At 40.9% G+C, this 17,992-nt stretch overlaps 1 protein-coding gene across 1 annotated transcript in view; it reads right to left on the bottom strand.

The window, feature by feature from the left end:
* FHIP2A (FHF complex subunit HOOK interacting protein 2A) overlaps positions 1–3,001 on the bottom strand; it is a 35,854-nt gene extending 32,853 nt beyond the window's left edge. Inside the window, exon 1 of the mRNA XM_082674331.1 lies at positions 2,798–3,001. Within this exon, the coding sequence (XP_082530457.1) occupies positions 2,798–2,842 (45 nt within the window). The 5' untranslated portion in view covers positions 2,843–3,001. The remainder of the gene's footprint in view (positions 1–2,797) is intronic.
* Positions 3,002–17,992: the final 14,991 nt, after the last annotated feature.

Genomic DNA, 17,992 nt, shown 5'->3' with positions numbered 1-17,992 from the left:
TTTGAAAACATCTTAGTTGTATTTCATCCTTGTTAAGTAGTTAACAGGAAATGTGAAGAAACCATTAATTAAACAATAAGGAAAACTCTACACTTAAACCCCATTTAAATGAATATGCACCTGGTTGACCCTAAAAAACCATTTGAAGGCTGATCCAATTGAATCAAGAAACCTAGGGAGGGACTTCCCTGGTGACACAGTGGGTAAGAATCCACCTGCCAATGCAGGGGACACGGGTTCGATCCCTGATCCAGGATGATCCCACATGCTGCAGAGCAACTAAGCCCGTGTGCCACAATTACTGAGCCTGCGCGCTCTAGAGCCCACGAGCCACAACTACTGAAGCCCCTGTGCCTAGAGCCCGTGCTCCACAGCAAGAGAAGCCACGGCAATGAGAAGCCCGCGCACCACAACAAAGAGTAGCTCCTGCTCCTGCAACTAGAGAAAGCCCGCACGCAGCATCGAAGACCCGAGGCAACCAAAAATAAATTAATTAATTTTAAAAAAAGAAAGAAAGAAACCTAGGAAGTAATAATACCAAAACGGTTGAGAAAACATTAGAGATTCACATAATGACACAACTGAAAAAAGGTCATGTCAGCATCTGCATATAGGATTATCTCCCATCGCTGTAGAATCCTGATAATTATGATAATTGCAATACTGTATCAGAAAATGCTAATTGGGCATACAAACTAAAAGGAGTACAGAGAAAAGCCAATGAAATAAACTGAGGAATGGTAAGATTAGTACACAGAAAAAAATGTCAAGCAAATAAAGAAGGAGAACTGAATAAATGTAAACCAATCTTGGGCTAGGAAAAAAAAATATTCTTCAGATACCACAAAGGTGGCTTATTCAGCATTACATATGAGTTCATTCCCAAGAGAATGTTAAAAGGCGGAAAAAAAAGTATGTCAAAATTTTTTCATAAGATTTAACCTCTTATCAAGGTAAACTGGGAAGTATCACAGCTGAAAACATTAATGCTAAGCAAATAAAAACATTACTTTTCTAAATGCAGTGCATTAACTCCTAAGACCAGGTGAATATAATCCATTCTTAACTTTTGCTCACTAACCTCAGCAAAGTAGAGAACCTGGATATTACAGAGCCAGAGTCAGAGTCAGACAATTTACATGGATAATCTGGTAGATGCTAACACACAGTTATAAAAAGATAACGCAGACAGAGAATACAGGCCTCTGGACAAAAATGAGTCTTTACCGGGAGAGCATGAAAGCCATCTTTCTTTCTCTCACTACTTATTTCTGTAAATATCAGCCTGAATTAGTAAAGAATATAAATAATGTAATAAACTTTTATTTCCAATTATCTCAGTATTTAGCTGTAGTGAGTGTTAAAAATTAAATGATTCTTGGTACTTTAAGTTAAGGAATAATATAAAATGTAAATATCGCTGTTTTTTATAAATTTCAGTTAAATTCTTACAATAAGGTGCCGTAGATTGATTGTGTAGAAGCCAAGAAAGGAAAATTAAAAGTTGCCTTAAAGTCTAAAACTGTCATCTCCCTCATGAGTAATACTGCTCTTCATCTATGAAAAACCCTGTCTTGCTTGATTTGATACACTCATTTTCTCAAGAACTTGTAGTAGAGCTAAAATGACTCTTAAACATTTCCCACACAGCACTTAAAATAAAAATTGTATCGAAGTTTTGTTTCCATTACTGAGTTTTAAAAATCCATTTTATTTCTATCTGGCCATAAAAACTGTTCTATTGTAATTGGGTTTTGTTTTGTTTTTTCCTTAAAGTTGTGTAGATTTGAATGTGCTGTATCACTCAAACTGAACATAGAAAGAGAATGACATTTTTAAAACTAGCAAAGTAACACTAGCAAAACTGCACTTGTTATCAACTTCACAGGGTGCATTTTTCAATTTGGGCAATTCTGCCAGCGTAAAGCAAAACAACCAGAGTAAAGCAACTCGACCCCTTTCACTGAAACAGCAGGAAGACATTCTCCTGTTAGTTACTTCTCTTTTATTAGTGTTAGGATATTTGAGTAATGTCTCCCTATACTTGTGTCTAAAATCCTCAAAGGAGGGTACAATTGCAGGAAAAACGACGAGCGTCCAGGAAAGGAAGAGGTGAAAGGAAACAGATGGTCCCGGTGCTGTGTGAGGGCTTGGAAGCTGTCTAAAGCGCCCTCGACGAGACCCTCCAAACGCCTATTTCACATCAATCAGTAAGGTCCAGCTGAGTTCGGCCGCAAGGCCTGTGAAAGCAAGAGCTGGCCAGACTACGAAACTGGGTCGGGTGGGCTGCTTCCTCGCCAGAGCCGCGCCCCCGGCAAGAGCACCCCTTCCTGCCTCCCCACCCCCCAAAACAAAACAAACCCAAGCAGTGTTAGGCCGTTTCTTTTGTCTTGGTCAACGCTGACCACTTGAGGTTAACGGCCAGGGAGTCCGGGGGAGAGCCCTGTGGCCCTGTCAGGTGCTCCCCGACTCCCCTGTCCCCACCGGAGGAATCGGGCGACCCCCGACCCGGGCCGGGGGGCTGGTCCTGCCGGGGACCCCCGCCCACACTCGTGAGCGAAGGAAAGGGCTCCACGCCGGCCCGGAGCAGGAAGGAGGGCAGAGGGTCCGCTCGGAGCCAGGCCCGAGGCCCCGGCGCCCGCACGACCCCGCGGCGCCCGCCCCGGGCCTCGCCCCTCCGCGGGGCCGGGGACGCCGAGGGCCGGGCCGAGGCCGCCGGGCTCTCCTGGGGCCGGCGGGGGAGCGTAGGCCGGCCGCCATCCCCGGCCTGTCGTGCGCCCGCAGCCCGAGGCCTTACCGCCTCCACGGCGTGCTGCAGGATGGAGGTGAACTTGGAGAACATCCTGTCCCGGGACTGCAGCAGCCTCTCCCGGGACGACCTGGAGAGCTCCTCGATCCGCCGCCGCCGCCCCTGCTGCGGCTGCCGGGGCCGCTCCAGAGTGAAGGCCGGTGCGGGGCGGGGAGGACGAGCAGAGGGCCGAGGCGGGCCCGGCCCGGCCGCTTCGGGTGTGCGCGGGCGGCGAGGCGGCTCCGGCGGGCGCTGCGACGTGGCGGGCGGTGAGAAGGGCGTTCCAGGCGGACTCCGGGCCCGAGACACTCCGGCGGCGGCTGCGGCGGCGGCTCCCGCTCGGACACGGTGGCAGATCGGCTCGGGTTCCTTCCGCCCGCTCTGCCCGCCGCGGCCTCCAGGGGGCGCCGCCGCGGCCCGGGGGTGGGGCGCCCAGCCAGGCCAGGCCGGCCCTGCGCCACGGGGGCCACACGCCGCGGGGGCGGGAGAGGCACAGAGAGGCCGCGGCCTGCCTGGGGCGGGAGTCGGGCCTGGGCGCAGCCGCCTCCCTCTTACGGCGACGCGGTCATTCTTACGTCTTAAAAATTCGGCCGTTCTCGTTCACTTTGTTTCTCCGATGGAAGTTAACATGCCGATTTTGTATGAAACCGTAGACATGTATGTATATAAAATTCAGAGGTTCTTCTTTTAAGGGCAGATTTGCAAGACCGGTAAGAAAAAGCACAGTATTCCCAAGGCAAACAGGAACCGTGGGTTTAAATGCTAAGAATTAGAACAAATCCAGTAATGCAGATGAAATGGCTTTGCTAACTGTAAATCTTTATTATTATTTTTATTGTTGTTGTCGTTGTTATTATTTTATTTAGTTATTTATTTATTCAACATTAAAACAGGAAGCCCCAGATGGACAAGTGGTAAGATGATTCAGTTATTAATTTGTAACATGTTTGATAGTTAGAAAATGCATTCAGTATAGCATTTTCTATTCAGCTTATCAGTTGATACTGGGAAACATCAGTGAGGGAAAAGAATCAGAAGGGTTTCTAGGAAATGCACAGGACAGATAAGTGGAGCTACAATGTAAGCGCTCGGATGGAGGCTTCTTAAAATACGGTGCAACAGTATATTTGTCAAGCCTTGAAGAAACAAGATTCGGGCTGGTAAAGTTTAGGTTGGGTTGATACAAATTATGAAAATGTTCATATCCTGGAGAACTTTGTTTTTGCTTGTATTGGCATTTTATCAAAAGAACCACTAAATTCTTGATAAGATGAGGGTGAAGTAAGTGTTACATAACTGGTGATGAAAATATGTATTTGTAACTGAATTAGTTGAACAGAGGAAAAAGGCAGAAAAAGTAGCATCAGTGCAGAGTGGTATTTAGGGCCAGTCTCTGGAGCTGGGTAGCCTAGATTTAAATCCCAGTTCTGCCACTCACTGTGGCAAGTTGTTTAACCTCTTTGTGCTTTTAGTTTCCTCATCTGTAAAATGGGAGTAGCACCTACCTCATGAAGTTGTATGTAAATTCCTTAATATACGTAAAATACTTTAACATGCCCAGTCCATAGTAAGCGATGCATGGACAATTATTATTATTGTTGTTATTAGTAATAGTAGTATTTAACAAAATAATAGGGCCAGAAATCAAGATTTAAGGAGGAGACTTTAACTAGTCTTGTGTTCTTTTCTCTCCTGTTTTTGCTACCTCTGTCCTTGGATAGCAGGTAAATTTGACCTTAATTCCCTGTATAGTAGCCCCCAGAATGCTGGAGGCAAATTCTGTCATTTGCTAAAGATCGAAATGTGCTCCTTATCAAAGTGTAGGTAGTTGTGTCTGCTTCAACCAAGAGTACATACTGTTTATTATCATTATTATTATTCAGCAGTTTAAGATGGTTAGTCATATTATTAACTAATTATTTTCCTGACCTAATTGACATACATTTACATGGTGTTTTGTATTTTCATAATACCTTACAACCACTAATTGTATGAGGAGGTTTGTTTAAAGCAGGCTTACTTAGAGTTGTTTGTATTTGACAATGCCTGTCTTTTGTATACTTAATATAAGCACAATAAGATATATGTTTTGCTCTAGATTAATATTTAGGATGACGATTCATCTATTCGATATATAGGTTCCAAGACATGCAAGTTGGAGTAGAATTATAATAGAGCGGATACTCTTACGTATTCTCATCCTAGAATGACACTAACATTATCACCAGCCTTATGCATGGGCAGAGTTGAACCTACCTCAACAAAGTAGCTTATGACTTAAGAAAGCATAACGAAGGCTTTCCTGGGTCTCCAAAACACTTAGATATAGGTGCCTGAAATTCCTCAATTAGAACTTTATTTCTTCAATCCTTTGGCTTAAGGCGAATAAGAAATTTAGTCCCTGCTTAACTTAAAATACTTTGGGGAGAGATAACACATTAAACTCTTATCATTCATTACACCTGAGGGTGAATGAATTTGTTAAGTTCTTTTCTGAATAAAGTTTAATCAGCAAGGACACAGAAAAATCTATAAAACTGAAACTCGGTCGGGAGGGAGTTGAAGAAGAAATAGAGTTAGAGGAAACCCACTTTCAAGATGTGGCAGACTTCTGGAGATTTTCTATATATATTCCCTCTCTATATAGAATTCAGCAACATTCCCTTTCCAAATGTCACTAAAAATTACAGTAAAGAGATTTTTCAAAGTACACACCAAGAAAGTACAAATAAATTAAGAGATAGCAATAAAATTTTGAGAATTGGAAAGTAACTGTAAAGGAGGTAACTGATATGACTGACATAAGAAAGCTGAATCCCAAGGTAACAATTAAGGAAACCAAGAACAAAAGTGATATGTCAATACATTCACAGAACCTCTCAATGGCTCAGGAATTGGTAGCATTAAGTACCTCTGGAAGTAGAGGTAAAAGTGGGACTGAAAATAGCAGGATGGATTGAAAGTTTGTTTAGAACTGGATTAGATGCATCCCCCCCACTCTACAAGATTGGCTGACTTCCCCTTTCCCACCCTGGAATAACATTAGAGACTTTTTCCCAGAAAGAGAGAGGTTCCATACTGAGAGAAGAAAAAAAGAAGGAGAAGAAGAAGATAAAGTGAAAATAAACCTTGTGAATGTTGAAGACACACGTCCCCAACTCTCATCCTGCACTTGGCTCAAAATGTAATCATCAGGCTGATCCTTCCAGGTAGAAGGATCCTCTCTGGAGAATCCGTTTAGCCCAAGAGAAAAGACCCAGAGGTCCTGCAGAGGGAACCCAGACAAGTCTTCAGTGCAGCCCCCAGTTGACAAGCTCTGTCCACATGCTCAGAGCTTCAGTTTCTTCATGCACCTCTTTTAAGTAGGATCACACAGCCCCGGGGTCATCAACAACTTGAGGAAAGCTTACACCATTAAAGATAGAACCCAAAGGAAAAACAGGACAAAAAAGAAACTGGGAAGAAACAGAGTGGCTTACATTGAACAGATAGGGAAAGATGGGAAGAAAACTTAAAAAAAACAACTATTTTAATATCCTCAGAGAGATAGAAAAAGATGTTGCATCTGTAAAATAAGAATGGTATGGTATTTTTATTGTTTTTGTTTTTGTTTTTGCGGTACGCGGGCCTTTCACTGTTGTGGCCTCTCCCTCTGCGGAGCACAGGCTCCGGACTTGCAGGCTCAGTGGCCATGGCTCACGGGCCCAGCCGCTCCGCTGCATGTGGGATCTTCCCAGACCGGGGCACGAACCCGTGTCCCCTGCATTGGCAGGCGGACTCTCAACCACTGCTCCACCAGGGAAGCCCTGGTATGGTATTTTTAAAAAGCAGCATTTTGGAAACAAAAAAGAAACTCTTAGAAATCAAGAATATGATAACAGACATTTTTTTAAAAAATAAGCATGGAAAATAAGCTTGAAAAAATTTAGCAAGCTTAGACTAGAGCAAAAAAGAATGGAAAATGGCAGGGAAATTTTTTTTTAATTAGAAGGCCAGTCCAATGGATCCAACATCTGAATAATTGGAGAGAATAGAGGGAGGAAATAATTGAATATATTAATTAATAATTCGATATAATTTTATAGATCTGAAAGACATGAGTTTCCAAATTGAGAGGGTTCATTAAACACCAGAACAATGAATGAAAATAGACTCACTCTAGAGGGCATTATTGTGAAATTTCAGAACAGTGGGTTCAAAGAAAGCTCTTACAATGCGGGAAATGAGCTCACTTCCAATGAGGGAAAAAAGGAAAACAAGTTTATGCAAAGAAACAAAAATTACAATGGCAGCATACTTTTCAACAACAAAATGGGATGTCAGAAGGCTTTGGGGCAATGCCTTCAAAATTCTGAGGTAAAAATAATTTCAATCTAGAATTCTATACTAAGAAACTATCAATCAAGTATAAGGATAAAATGAGTCATTTCAGATGTGCAAGGTGTTGAAAATTTTTCCTAACTTGCAGTCTTTCTCAGGAAGCTGTCAGAAGATGTGCTCCATCAAAACTCAGGGAGTAAACCAAAGGAAAAAAGATAAAGGAATCAGCTAACAGAATCCACCATAAGAAGGAGGTAAAGGAAATTCCTAGGATGATAGTAAAGCAGAATCCCAGGAAGACAGCTATGGGATAGCAAACAACCAGTCCAAATTGGAGCAAGTCAGAAGAGAGTCCCTACAGAAACAGACTTGCTGATATAAAAGACTGATATAAAAGACAAACTAGTGGTTACCAAAGGGGAGAGGGAAGGGGGAAGGGGCAAAGTAGGAGTGTGGGATTAAGAAGTACAAACTACTATGTCTAAGATAAATAAGCAACAAAGGTATATTGTATGGCATAGGAAATTATAGCCATTATCTTGTAATAACTTTTATTGGAGTATGATCTGAAAATACTGAATCACTATGATGTACATGAAAAACTAATAAAATATTGTAAATCAACTATACTTCAATTTAAAAACAAAAGAAGAGATTTCCTCAAGAAGATGGAACTGGTGGATGGCCTATCTTTGTTTGAGCAGATTTATCAGATAGGAGCAGAGTGATATTGAATTAGTGATAAATACAAAGAAAACTAAGAAAAGGAAAAAAAAAAAAGCTAGATCATTGTTAACACCAGGAAAAATATTGTGTAGAAATGTGTAATCATAGTATACACATGGCTCAACTGTAAATAGTGCTTACATAACCATAGTAATGTAAATACTGATCTAATTTAAAATTATGGTATTGCTGCTGTACTTAGGGAAGATGAAAGGATGGATGTGTGATGGGTGGGGGTGGGGTGTGTGTGTGAGTGTGAAAGAAAGCTAAATCTTTTCATCTGTAGTCAGGAAACATTAGGTATTGTTTAAAGCCAAAATATCAAGAAGTAACACTATAAGCATATTATTTAAGGAAAGGAAGTATTTAACAAAAGAGCCCACCCAAAGCATTGAAAGAGGTTGCCTCTGTGAAGCAGGAAGTTGGGAGTTTTGGAGGAAGGACAGGGGATTTCATAACAAACCTTGTAAAAACCTCTTGACAAACTGTATGCTAGTATAACTGATATGACCAAAGTTTGTTTGGCAAAGGGAGAAACTAAAGGCAAGAAACCATTTTTGGTGCAGACAAGAGATTGTAAGGGTTCATAACTGGAAAATAGGAAGGAGATGGTAGACTTGAAAGATGAGGTAAGATCAACCATATTGTGCAAGTGATTAAATACAAAAAGTGAAGAAGAAAAAGTAGTCAAAGATATTGCTAGAGTTTCTAGCTTGGATGAAGTTAGGTGAAGATGCCATTAATTGAAATGGGGACTACGGCAATGTAGAAAGATAGGTTTCTTTTAACATGTTAGGTTTGATTGCTTGTATGACATCTGTGTGAGGATGTTGATTACGGGATGATAAATTTGGATTAGAAAGTTAAGAGAGAGATCTGGGTTGGAAATAAAGATCTGAGAGTCATCTCTTAGAGATGAGATGCTAGAATAAATGAGGTAGTTCAGTGAGATGGTATAGTGATCAAAAAAAGACAGAATGTATGTAAACTTCAGGAGTCACTGAATTTAAGGATTGGGAGATGGAAGAGGAATTCACTGAAAAAAGCAGTTAAAGGGATAGGAAAATACATTATGAAGTTCAGGAAGAAGTGAGTTTCGAAATTAGGAGGCTGGTTCAAGATAAAAGTAACATAGGCTTCATCTCCTGAACTCAACCCTACAGCTGCCACAGAAACACAGAAACAAGAGAGAAGCTGATAGATCCCAGAACCTTATATAAAAACTGTGAAAACTCCTTAGCAAGTATAGCAGATACCTCTAGTGTCCAGTGTCACGTTCCTTTGGTCCACTTCTGATTGCAGCTGCAGCTGATTGCAGTTCTGTGCAAGCTCAGACTCACCTCATGGTGACAGCATCTCACCTCAGTCTCATTCAACCCTCTTCAGAACTTCTGCCACTGAAATCTCTGTGTAGGAGAGGCTGCTCCTTGCAAACGTGTGATGGAGTTAGAACCCGTGGGGACAACTCTTAGCCAATGGGGGATGGAAACTGGTGGATAAAGACTCCAGTGTCCTGTCTGATTCTGGGAAGCAATTCTAGGAAGTATTCTGCACACTTCTCAGGATGTCCTGGTGGGATCAAGTACCCACTGACCAGAGTGGTGACCTCAGTAGCCCTCTTATGCTTTTCCTTCTTCATTCTTGTCCTCCCCACTTCCTCACTTCCTGTGATCTGAAGTAAATTACAGTCAAGTCTTTGTCTCAGGGTCTACTTTTGAGGAAACCCACTGTGTGAGGGAGTTAGAGTGGAAGAAGCCTGAGGGGAAGACCAAGTGCCACAAATTGGGTCCAGACTAAGGGAAATATACCTTTACCCCATAGGCTAGGGAATTACAACAAAGGAAGCAATTCCTAGAGGTGATCAGTGCCTATTAGGTCCAGCTGCATATGACCAAAAAAAAAAAAATTTTTTTTCAAATAATAGTTCCTTAAAAACAGTTCTCTCAAGTAAAAGTTTGCCTGGAAGGCTGTCAGGACTCTTAACTTTCCACCCTCCATCCAGTGCTGCCATACTCAAGATCAATTCATGGTCTCATAGTGATACTGGAGCTCCAGTTACCCTTTTGAGGGCAGTAGCAGGAAGAAGCAAGGAGAAAAGTGATTACCTCCTCCCTTTTAACAAATTCTTTCTGAAAGTTCCACACTTCTTACATTTCATTGGCCAGAACTTACATAACCACACCTAGTTTTGGGGAAAGAAAGTTGGGAAATGTAGTGTTTAATTCAGAGTAAACAGCAGAAAAATAAAAGGTATAACTTTCAAATTCAGTACAAAAAGTTTGCTCAATCCAATGAAACGTGGGAAAGAAAAAATACATAAAAAAGAAGCATGAAAAATAGAAAACTTAAAATAGGTCTATTAATTATAATAAATGTAAATGGGCTAAACCCACCAGTTGAAAGCCAGAGAGTCATACACTGGATTTTTGAAAATATCTATAATTGACTCTTGAACAACATGGGTTTGAACTTCAAGGATCCACTTATACGCAGATTTTTTTCAATAAGTATGCACTACGGTACTACGTGATCCACAGTTGGTTGACTTCACAGATACAGAAACGCAGATACAGAGGGATGACTGTAAAGTTATACACAGATGTTCCACTGCGCAGAGGATTAGCGCCCCTAAACTGCCACATTGTCAAAAGGTCAACTGTAGTACCATACTTTCTAGGAGAGGCACATTTAAAACAAAAGGGAAGAGAAAGGCTGAAATAAGGAACAGAAAAGACATACCAGGGAAATATGAATCAAAGAAAAAAAAAGAGTAGCAATTGTATCAGACAAAAGAATTGAAAAATGTCACAAGAGCTAAAACATATAACAATATTGGTAAAATAATAATAGACCAATAATATAAATATACCTGATATTGACAAAAAATATGGTATAGACACAAAATATATAAAGCAATAACTCACAGCACTACAGAAAGAGATAAACTATTGTACTTAGAGGTTTTAATTCACCTCTCACATACGCAGATAGATCAAGCTCTGAAAATAAGCAAAGATATAGGGTATTTGAATAACATGATTAATAAGCTCAAGCTAAAAGTTATATAGAAATGTATACCCATGAAAGAAATCATACTTTCAAGCATACCTGGAACATCCACAAAATTTGATTACATACCCAGCCACAAAAGAAGCATAAGGAAATTCCAAAGACTCAATATTCATTCTTTAACCAAATATTTATTGAGCAACACACACACATGCATGCACACATACACAGAGGTTATATCCTAATGGGAAAAACTAATAACAAACAAATATATAATAAAATTTCAAGTAGTGGTAAAAGCTTTGAAGAGAATAAACTAGAATAAGGGGAGAGAAGATGATTTGGTGAAGTCTTATTTTAAATAAAGTGGCCCAGGAAGTCTTTTCTGTGGAGGTGTCATATGAACAAAGCATGGGAACTAGCTATGCAAATAGAAGAGTGGTTCTGGCAGAGAAAACATCGTGTGCAAATGTCTTCTGATATGAGAAAGAGTTTGGCGTCTCTGAGGAAGGCCGGTGTGGCTGGAATAGGTAGGTGTTTGAGGAGAAAAAAAGAAAAAGTTGAATATGCAATTAGGGAGGTGGCCAGGAGTCAGATCACAGAAAGCAGTAATTCTCAGTGCTGTCAAATTCAAAGGGCCCCTTTTCGTAACGGAAAAATGTTAATGAAAGTATTACACATACAGAAAAGTCCTATGTGTACACCTTAATGAATTTTCACATAGTGAACCACCTGGGCAATCCGTACGCAGATCAAGAAAGTGAGCATTACCACTACTTCCGAAGGCTCTGAATGCCCATCCAGTCATTAACCCTTGCCATGAGCCACCACTGTTATGACTTCTAACACCGTGGACTAGTTTTGCCTCATTCGGAACTGTATATAAAGTGGAATCATGTAACATGTATTCTGTCACTGTCGGGTGCAGTGTTGTAAAAGCCAAACTTGTTAATAGTGTGTTTCTGATCTTCTATATCCGTAGTGATTATTTGTTTGCTTTGTTCTGTCAGCTTTTGAGAGATGTAAGTCTCCCTCTATGACTGTGGCTTCTTCTACTTTTAGTTATGCCAATTTTGCTTTATATATTTTGAAGCTGTGTTATATGTATATTCAAATTTTGACTTTCAGTCACTTCCTGATGGATTGACCTCTTTGTCCTGATGTAAGTACCTTTTATGATAATAATGCTTCTTGCCTTAAAGTCTGCTATGATTGATTATAAGTATAACTGGTTAATGTTTGCATACTGAGTATATAGTTCCATTTTTTACTTGCAGACTTTCTGTGTGCTTAAAAAATAAGATCTGTCTGTTGACAACATAGGTTTTTCTTTCATCTACTGAGACAGTCCTTTACTTGGAATTTTATTCTGTTTAATATAGTTGCTGATAATTTGGGTTTATGTCTACCATTCTCACTATTTATTTTCTATTTTACCAGTTTTTTGTTTCCTTTTCATTCATATCTTACCTTCCTTGAATTAATCAAGATTTTTTATTTCCATTAATATTAATATTTTAATATTGTTACATTTATATAACAATTTAACAGAATTTGTTAATTAGACATTATATTTCTTTTAATGTTGATAGATTAGAAATTATAACATATATCCTTGACATATTCTATTTTAAAACAAATTATTACTTTCATAACTTCCATAATAATGCTGGGACCTTAAAATACTTTATTTCTATTTATTAACTTTTACCCTTTAGGGTTGTTTTATTCCATAAAACATTACTATTATTATTTGAACAGTATATATCCACTTGTATTTACTATATATTTTCTTGTTCTGTTCTTTATTTCTCCTTTCAATTCCCTCTGGTTTCCCTCTAGGGTTACTTTCTTTCTGCCCTGAAGAACTCTCATGATTGGTTTTCGTTTTTGTTTTTTTTCTTTTAGTTTTGCAGTGGGGCGTTGCCTAAAAATATCTTTATTTCATCTTTATCTGTTTATTCACTTATTTCACTCTCAATGTTGAAGGATATTCTTTTTTTTTTTAATTATTTATTTTTGGCTGCATTGGGTCTTCGTTGCTGCGTACAGGCTTTCTCTAGTTGCAGCAAGCGGGGGCTACTCTTTGTTGCGGTGCACGGGCTTCTCATTGCAGTGGCTTCTGTTGTTGCGGAGCACGGGCTCTAGGCACGTGGGCTTCAGTAGTTGTGGCACATGGGCTCAGTAGTTGTGGCTCGCGGGCTCTAGAGCACAGGCTCAGTAGTTGTGACGCACAGGCTTAGGTGTTCCACGGCACGTGGGATCTTCCTGGACCAGGGCTCAAACCCACGTCCCCTGCATTGGCAGGTGGATTCCTAACCACTGCTCCACCAGGGAAGCCCAGTATATTCTTACTGTTGGTTGGAACTTATTTTTCTTTCAGCACCCTAAATGTATCATTCCATTTTTCTGGCCTCCATTACTTTTTTAAAGAAGTCATCTATCAGTCTTATCATGTTTTTGAGGGTAATGTATCATGATTTTCCCAATTTATATAGATAGAAACCTAGAGAATAGGTGTGGGAATAAATCTTAAGGATGGAAGGAATATAAAGTTCGATCAGGCCAATGATGGCTCACTAATCAGAGAGTCTAGATTCAGCATGTTAGCCAACGAACATGGAAATAGATCTGATAGTTTTCTTGTTTGGTTGACCCAAATTCTGGACCCAAAAGTGGCTTCCATTAAATGAAGTAGAAGTGCCAGAACTTCTTTCGTATGTTGTAGAGAAAGGTGTTTAGGAAATTGTAAAGTTTAAGGAAACTGGAATATTAGTGGATTTATCATGTAAGACCTGCTCATCCACCCTCCCACCACGTCCCCCTAGAGGGTTCTCAGGATATGCTTTTCATCAAAGTAGTGAGAAATAGATTCATGAGGGGATCCCCAGAATCCTTGAAGAGTTCTGTGCTGGCTCTTCTTTAGGTAAGTAATTGAAGTTGGGAACTACTACCATTGAACTGGGACCCCTAAATTAAATGGGGATGATAGGATCGTGGGATAGCAGGGGCCAAGTGGCAGCACTTAATTACCAAAGTCAAGGTAGACATAATGACTGTAATGGACAACAGAGTCAAAGCGATAATTAGACCTCTAACCTGCAGAGGTCTTTGGCATTGGCTAATTGATCATGGTATCCCTAGAATTGAAATAGATGGGCATCCTTATTAAAGTCTTACTTCATCTCTTACTCTAGTTTTAATGAACAGAAGTCTGGCTTGTATCACCAAAACAGAGAGCCTCAACTACTCTGTCATTTCCCAGGATTGAGTCATGTCACAAACCTGGAGTTCCTTGAATGGAGAGAAAGCCAGGTCCCCTTGAGAAAGGACCATGCCATACTGCCAAATATTTACAGTGTTCATCTTCTTTCTAGCCATCTCCCAAGGACATGTAATCATTTACCAATGTGATTGTGTATTGAGGAAAGAGAAAGAGTCGGATTATTTTAGGAATTACTAAATACTAGCTCTGACACTAATTTTTAGAGACCTCAAATGTTGCTGTAGTCCAACAGTGAGGGTAGGGCCTTAGGAAATTAAAGTCGGGTGGTCAATGGAGTTTTGTCACAGGTTCTTATATAGTGGTCCCAGTGGGTATCTGAATCTACCTTGCGGTTATTTGCCCAGTTCTGTAATACATAAGTGGAATAGACATATTCAGCAACTGGCAGAATCTCCACATTGATTCCCTGACTCATGGAGTGAGTACTGTTATGTCAGGAAAGGCTAAGTGGGAGCCACTAGAATTGCCTCTGTTTATGAAAATAGTAAGACAATATCATATTTATGGATGGATTGCAGAGATAAGTACCACCATCAAGGATTGAAAAGATGCAGGGATGGTGATTCCTACCACATCTCTATTCAACTTGCCTATGTAGCCTTGCAGAAGACAGATGTGTCTTGCATAACCACAGTGGTTTACTGTAAACTTAATCAGGTGGTGACTCCTACTGCAGCTGTTGTTCCAGATGTGCTTTCATTGCTGGAGCAAATCAACACATCCTCTTGCAACTGGCTCGCAGCTATTTTGAGATTTTTTTTCCCCTCTATACCTGTTAGTAAAGACCAGGGATCAGCAAACTTTTTTGTCAGTGACCGGATGGAAAATATTTTAGGATTTATGGGCCATAGGTCCCTGTCACAACTACTCAACTCTGACATTGTAGTGCAAAAGCATCCGTAGACAATATATAAATTAACGGGCATGGTTGTGATCCAGTAAAACTTTATGTAAAACAGCTGGGAGGCCAGATTGGCCTTCAGGCCATGGTTTGCTGACCTTTTGCATCATTAAATATCATCACATGGAGTCTTCTTTCAGCAGGCAGGGCCAACAATACACCTCAATGTCCTAGCTCAGAGACATATCAACTCTCCACCCCTATTCCATAATCCAGTGTTCAGAGACTGATCACCCTTCCTTCCACATGACATCATGCTAGTCTGATACATTGATGACATTATGCTGATTGCTGAGCAGGAAGTAATAACTCTTCCTGCTACACATGTGCCAGAAGGTACAAAATAAATCCCACAAAAGTTTAGAGGCTTGTTGCCATTTTGGTGACACTTCTAGGGAGTTCAGTGGTCTGGGGCATGTCAAGATATGTCTCCCGTGTGAAGGATAATTTGCTCCATCTGGCCCCCACTACCACTAAGAGAGAGGTACAATACCTAATAAGCCTCTTTGGAATTTGGAGGCAATATATACCCCATTCTTGCATGCTGCTCTGACCCATATAAGAAGTGACCCCCAAAGCTTCCAGTTTTGAGTGGGACCCAAAACAGGACTGGGCTGCAGCATAAGCTGCTCTGTCACTTGGCCATATGACCCAGCAGATCCAATGGTGCCTGAAATGTCAGCGGCAGATAGGGACGCTGTATGGAGCATTTGGCAGGCTGCTATATGTGAATCACAGTACAGACGCTCAGGATATTGAAGCAAAGCCATGTCAAACTCTATGTATAACTATGCTTTAAAAAACAAACAAACAAAAAATCTCCCCATATAATTCTGGTCCCCCAAATAAATGAAACCTTAAGTGGTTTTTTTTTTCCTGGAAATTTCTCACTCCCTAACAAAAACAACCAACTTCATCCTTGAGTTTTGTAGTGCTGATGCCTGAAAAAAATGTCATGGTCTTTGTGGATATGATAATAATATGAGAAAATTGCTATTTTCCATCATGTACAAATGAAATATAAACTCAGTAACATTGGTAACTTTGTGGGATTAAAAAAACTTATTGTATTTTTTTGGTAATGTTATTTCTAAAAATCTCCTTTGCAAGCTATTTTTCTTTTCTGAGTGCTTTTGTCTTTGAGTTTTCTTTTGACAGGATGTTGTATTCAAACTGGTGGTGTAACTGAGTCTTCAGGAAAACACTGTTCTCTCAGGAGTATGCTGAGATCTGAGTCTAGAGTCATTAGGGGTGGTCAGGGTGGGTCTCGAGAAGGATATGCAAGGCAACTTCCCTAGGTGATCTTACACAGGATCTTTAATCTAGTCTCCTTGGACACAGGAGGACAGGCTGTCTGTGTTGGCAGGAGAGGCTCACAGAGACTTGGAGTTAAGTTCTCATCTTTGTTCAATTCCACCAGAGGTCCCTATTCCAAGTCTCAGGTCCACTCCCTCTCAATGCCATAACTTTAATGTAAGAGACATGGCCAAGTCTATGAATTCAACTCAAGTTGTTTTTTTTTTCTGTTTTTGCAACCCAAGCAGCTAAATTTGGGGTATGATTTTCAGTGAGTTTGACCCTGCAGCTATAAGAAATTGCAAACTATCTTAGGGTCACCATAGACTCTCTCTAGTTCTTTGTGACTTGAAATGTCTCAAAGTTTAAAATCACATTTTAAAACCTTGATCTTGTTGTTTTCTTTCTGTAAGCTCTCCAGTGCAGTCAGAAGCAGCCAATGACCCCCTAGTTCTCATACTTTTCAGTATTATCATAGCAACCCAGTGCATCAACCACTTGGTCCTCCAGGCTACTTGTTTCAGTACACACTTCTTCACAGTCAACTACAGATGATATTTTAGTTAATCATGATGACCTGCATGACCACAGACAACTAGATTCCTATTTTCTATTAGCAAAAGATCTCGGCACTGCTTTCAAAGTTAAGGACATAACCAGACAATCCCAAATCCCATCTTTGAGGGTCTGTTTCCCAGAACCACTCTGGCACTGAGTACTGTACCTGTTAGGGTACCGTCAGGAAGACAGAGACCACACCAGTCATTTCAGCAGAGAGAATTTAATGTAAGAAATGTGTTACATGGGGCAAACATTGAGGCCCAGAGATAATGACCTGCCACTGGAACAAAGGGAAGAGGTTGGTATTTTCAGGGCTTCCCTGGTGGCGCAGTGGTTAAGAATCCACCTGCCAATGCAGGGGACACGGGTTCAAGCCCTGGTCTGGGAAGATCCCACATGCCGTGGAGCAACCAAGCCCGTGCGCCACACTACTGAGCCTGCAACTACTGAAGCCTGCACGCCTAGAGCCTGTGCTCCACAACAAGAGAAGCCTGCGCACCGCAACGAAGACCCAACACAGCCATAACTAACTAACTAAAAAAAAAAAGTTGGTATTTTCAAAAACCAGAGGCTTGGAAGAGGAGCCCCACAGAGCTAGGACTTAGACCCCTGAGAAGGAGGTGCTGCCCTGCTGGTACCAGTACCTCATAGGGAGCACCATAAAGATAATTTTGGAAGCGTCAAAAGAAGCTAAAGACTGGAAGTAACTGCTGGTGCCAGAGGGAAATGCTGCTGCGTAGGTAACAATGACAGGAACTGCACGCAACCGGAAGAGGCAGTTCTGCTGCTTTTCTTCCACCTCATACTCTCCCTCCAGCACCCCCTGCTGGCAGAACTGAACAGTTATCCAGCAAAAGAGAAACTAGTTTGTAGACCTAGACCCAGACCACAAAGCAGAGTTCAGGAGGGTGGATTTGGACCTGATTTAATAGGATTATGTGTGTTTTCACACATAAATGCAGAGACTCAGTTCCAGAGAGGACACGATAAAATAGATGTTTACATCCATATGAGGGATCAGCACGAAGGTGACAGCTCTAAATCTATTCAGGCATGTCACACTAGTGATGCAAATAATAAATGGTGTTGCCAAGAATAATGTGGT

Source organism: Grampus griseus, assembly GCF_964374135.1.
Source record: "Grampus griseus genome assembly, chromosome: 16".
In the NCBI taxonomy this organism is placed as follows: domain Eukaryota; kingdom Metazoa; phylum Chordata; class Mammalia; order Artiodactyla; family Delphinidae; genus Grampus; species Grampus griseus.
Note: the sequence above shows the minus strand (reverse complement) of the source record. Positions and strands in the feature narration are given on the sequence as shown.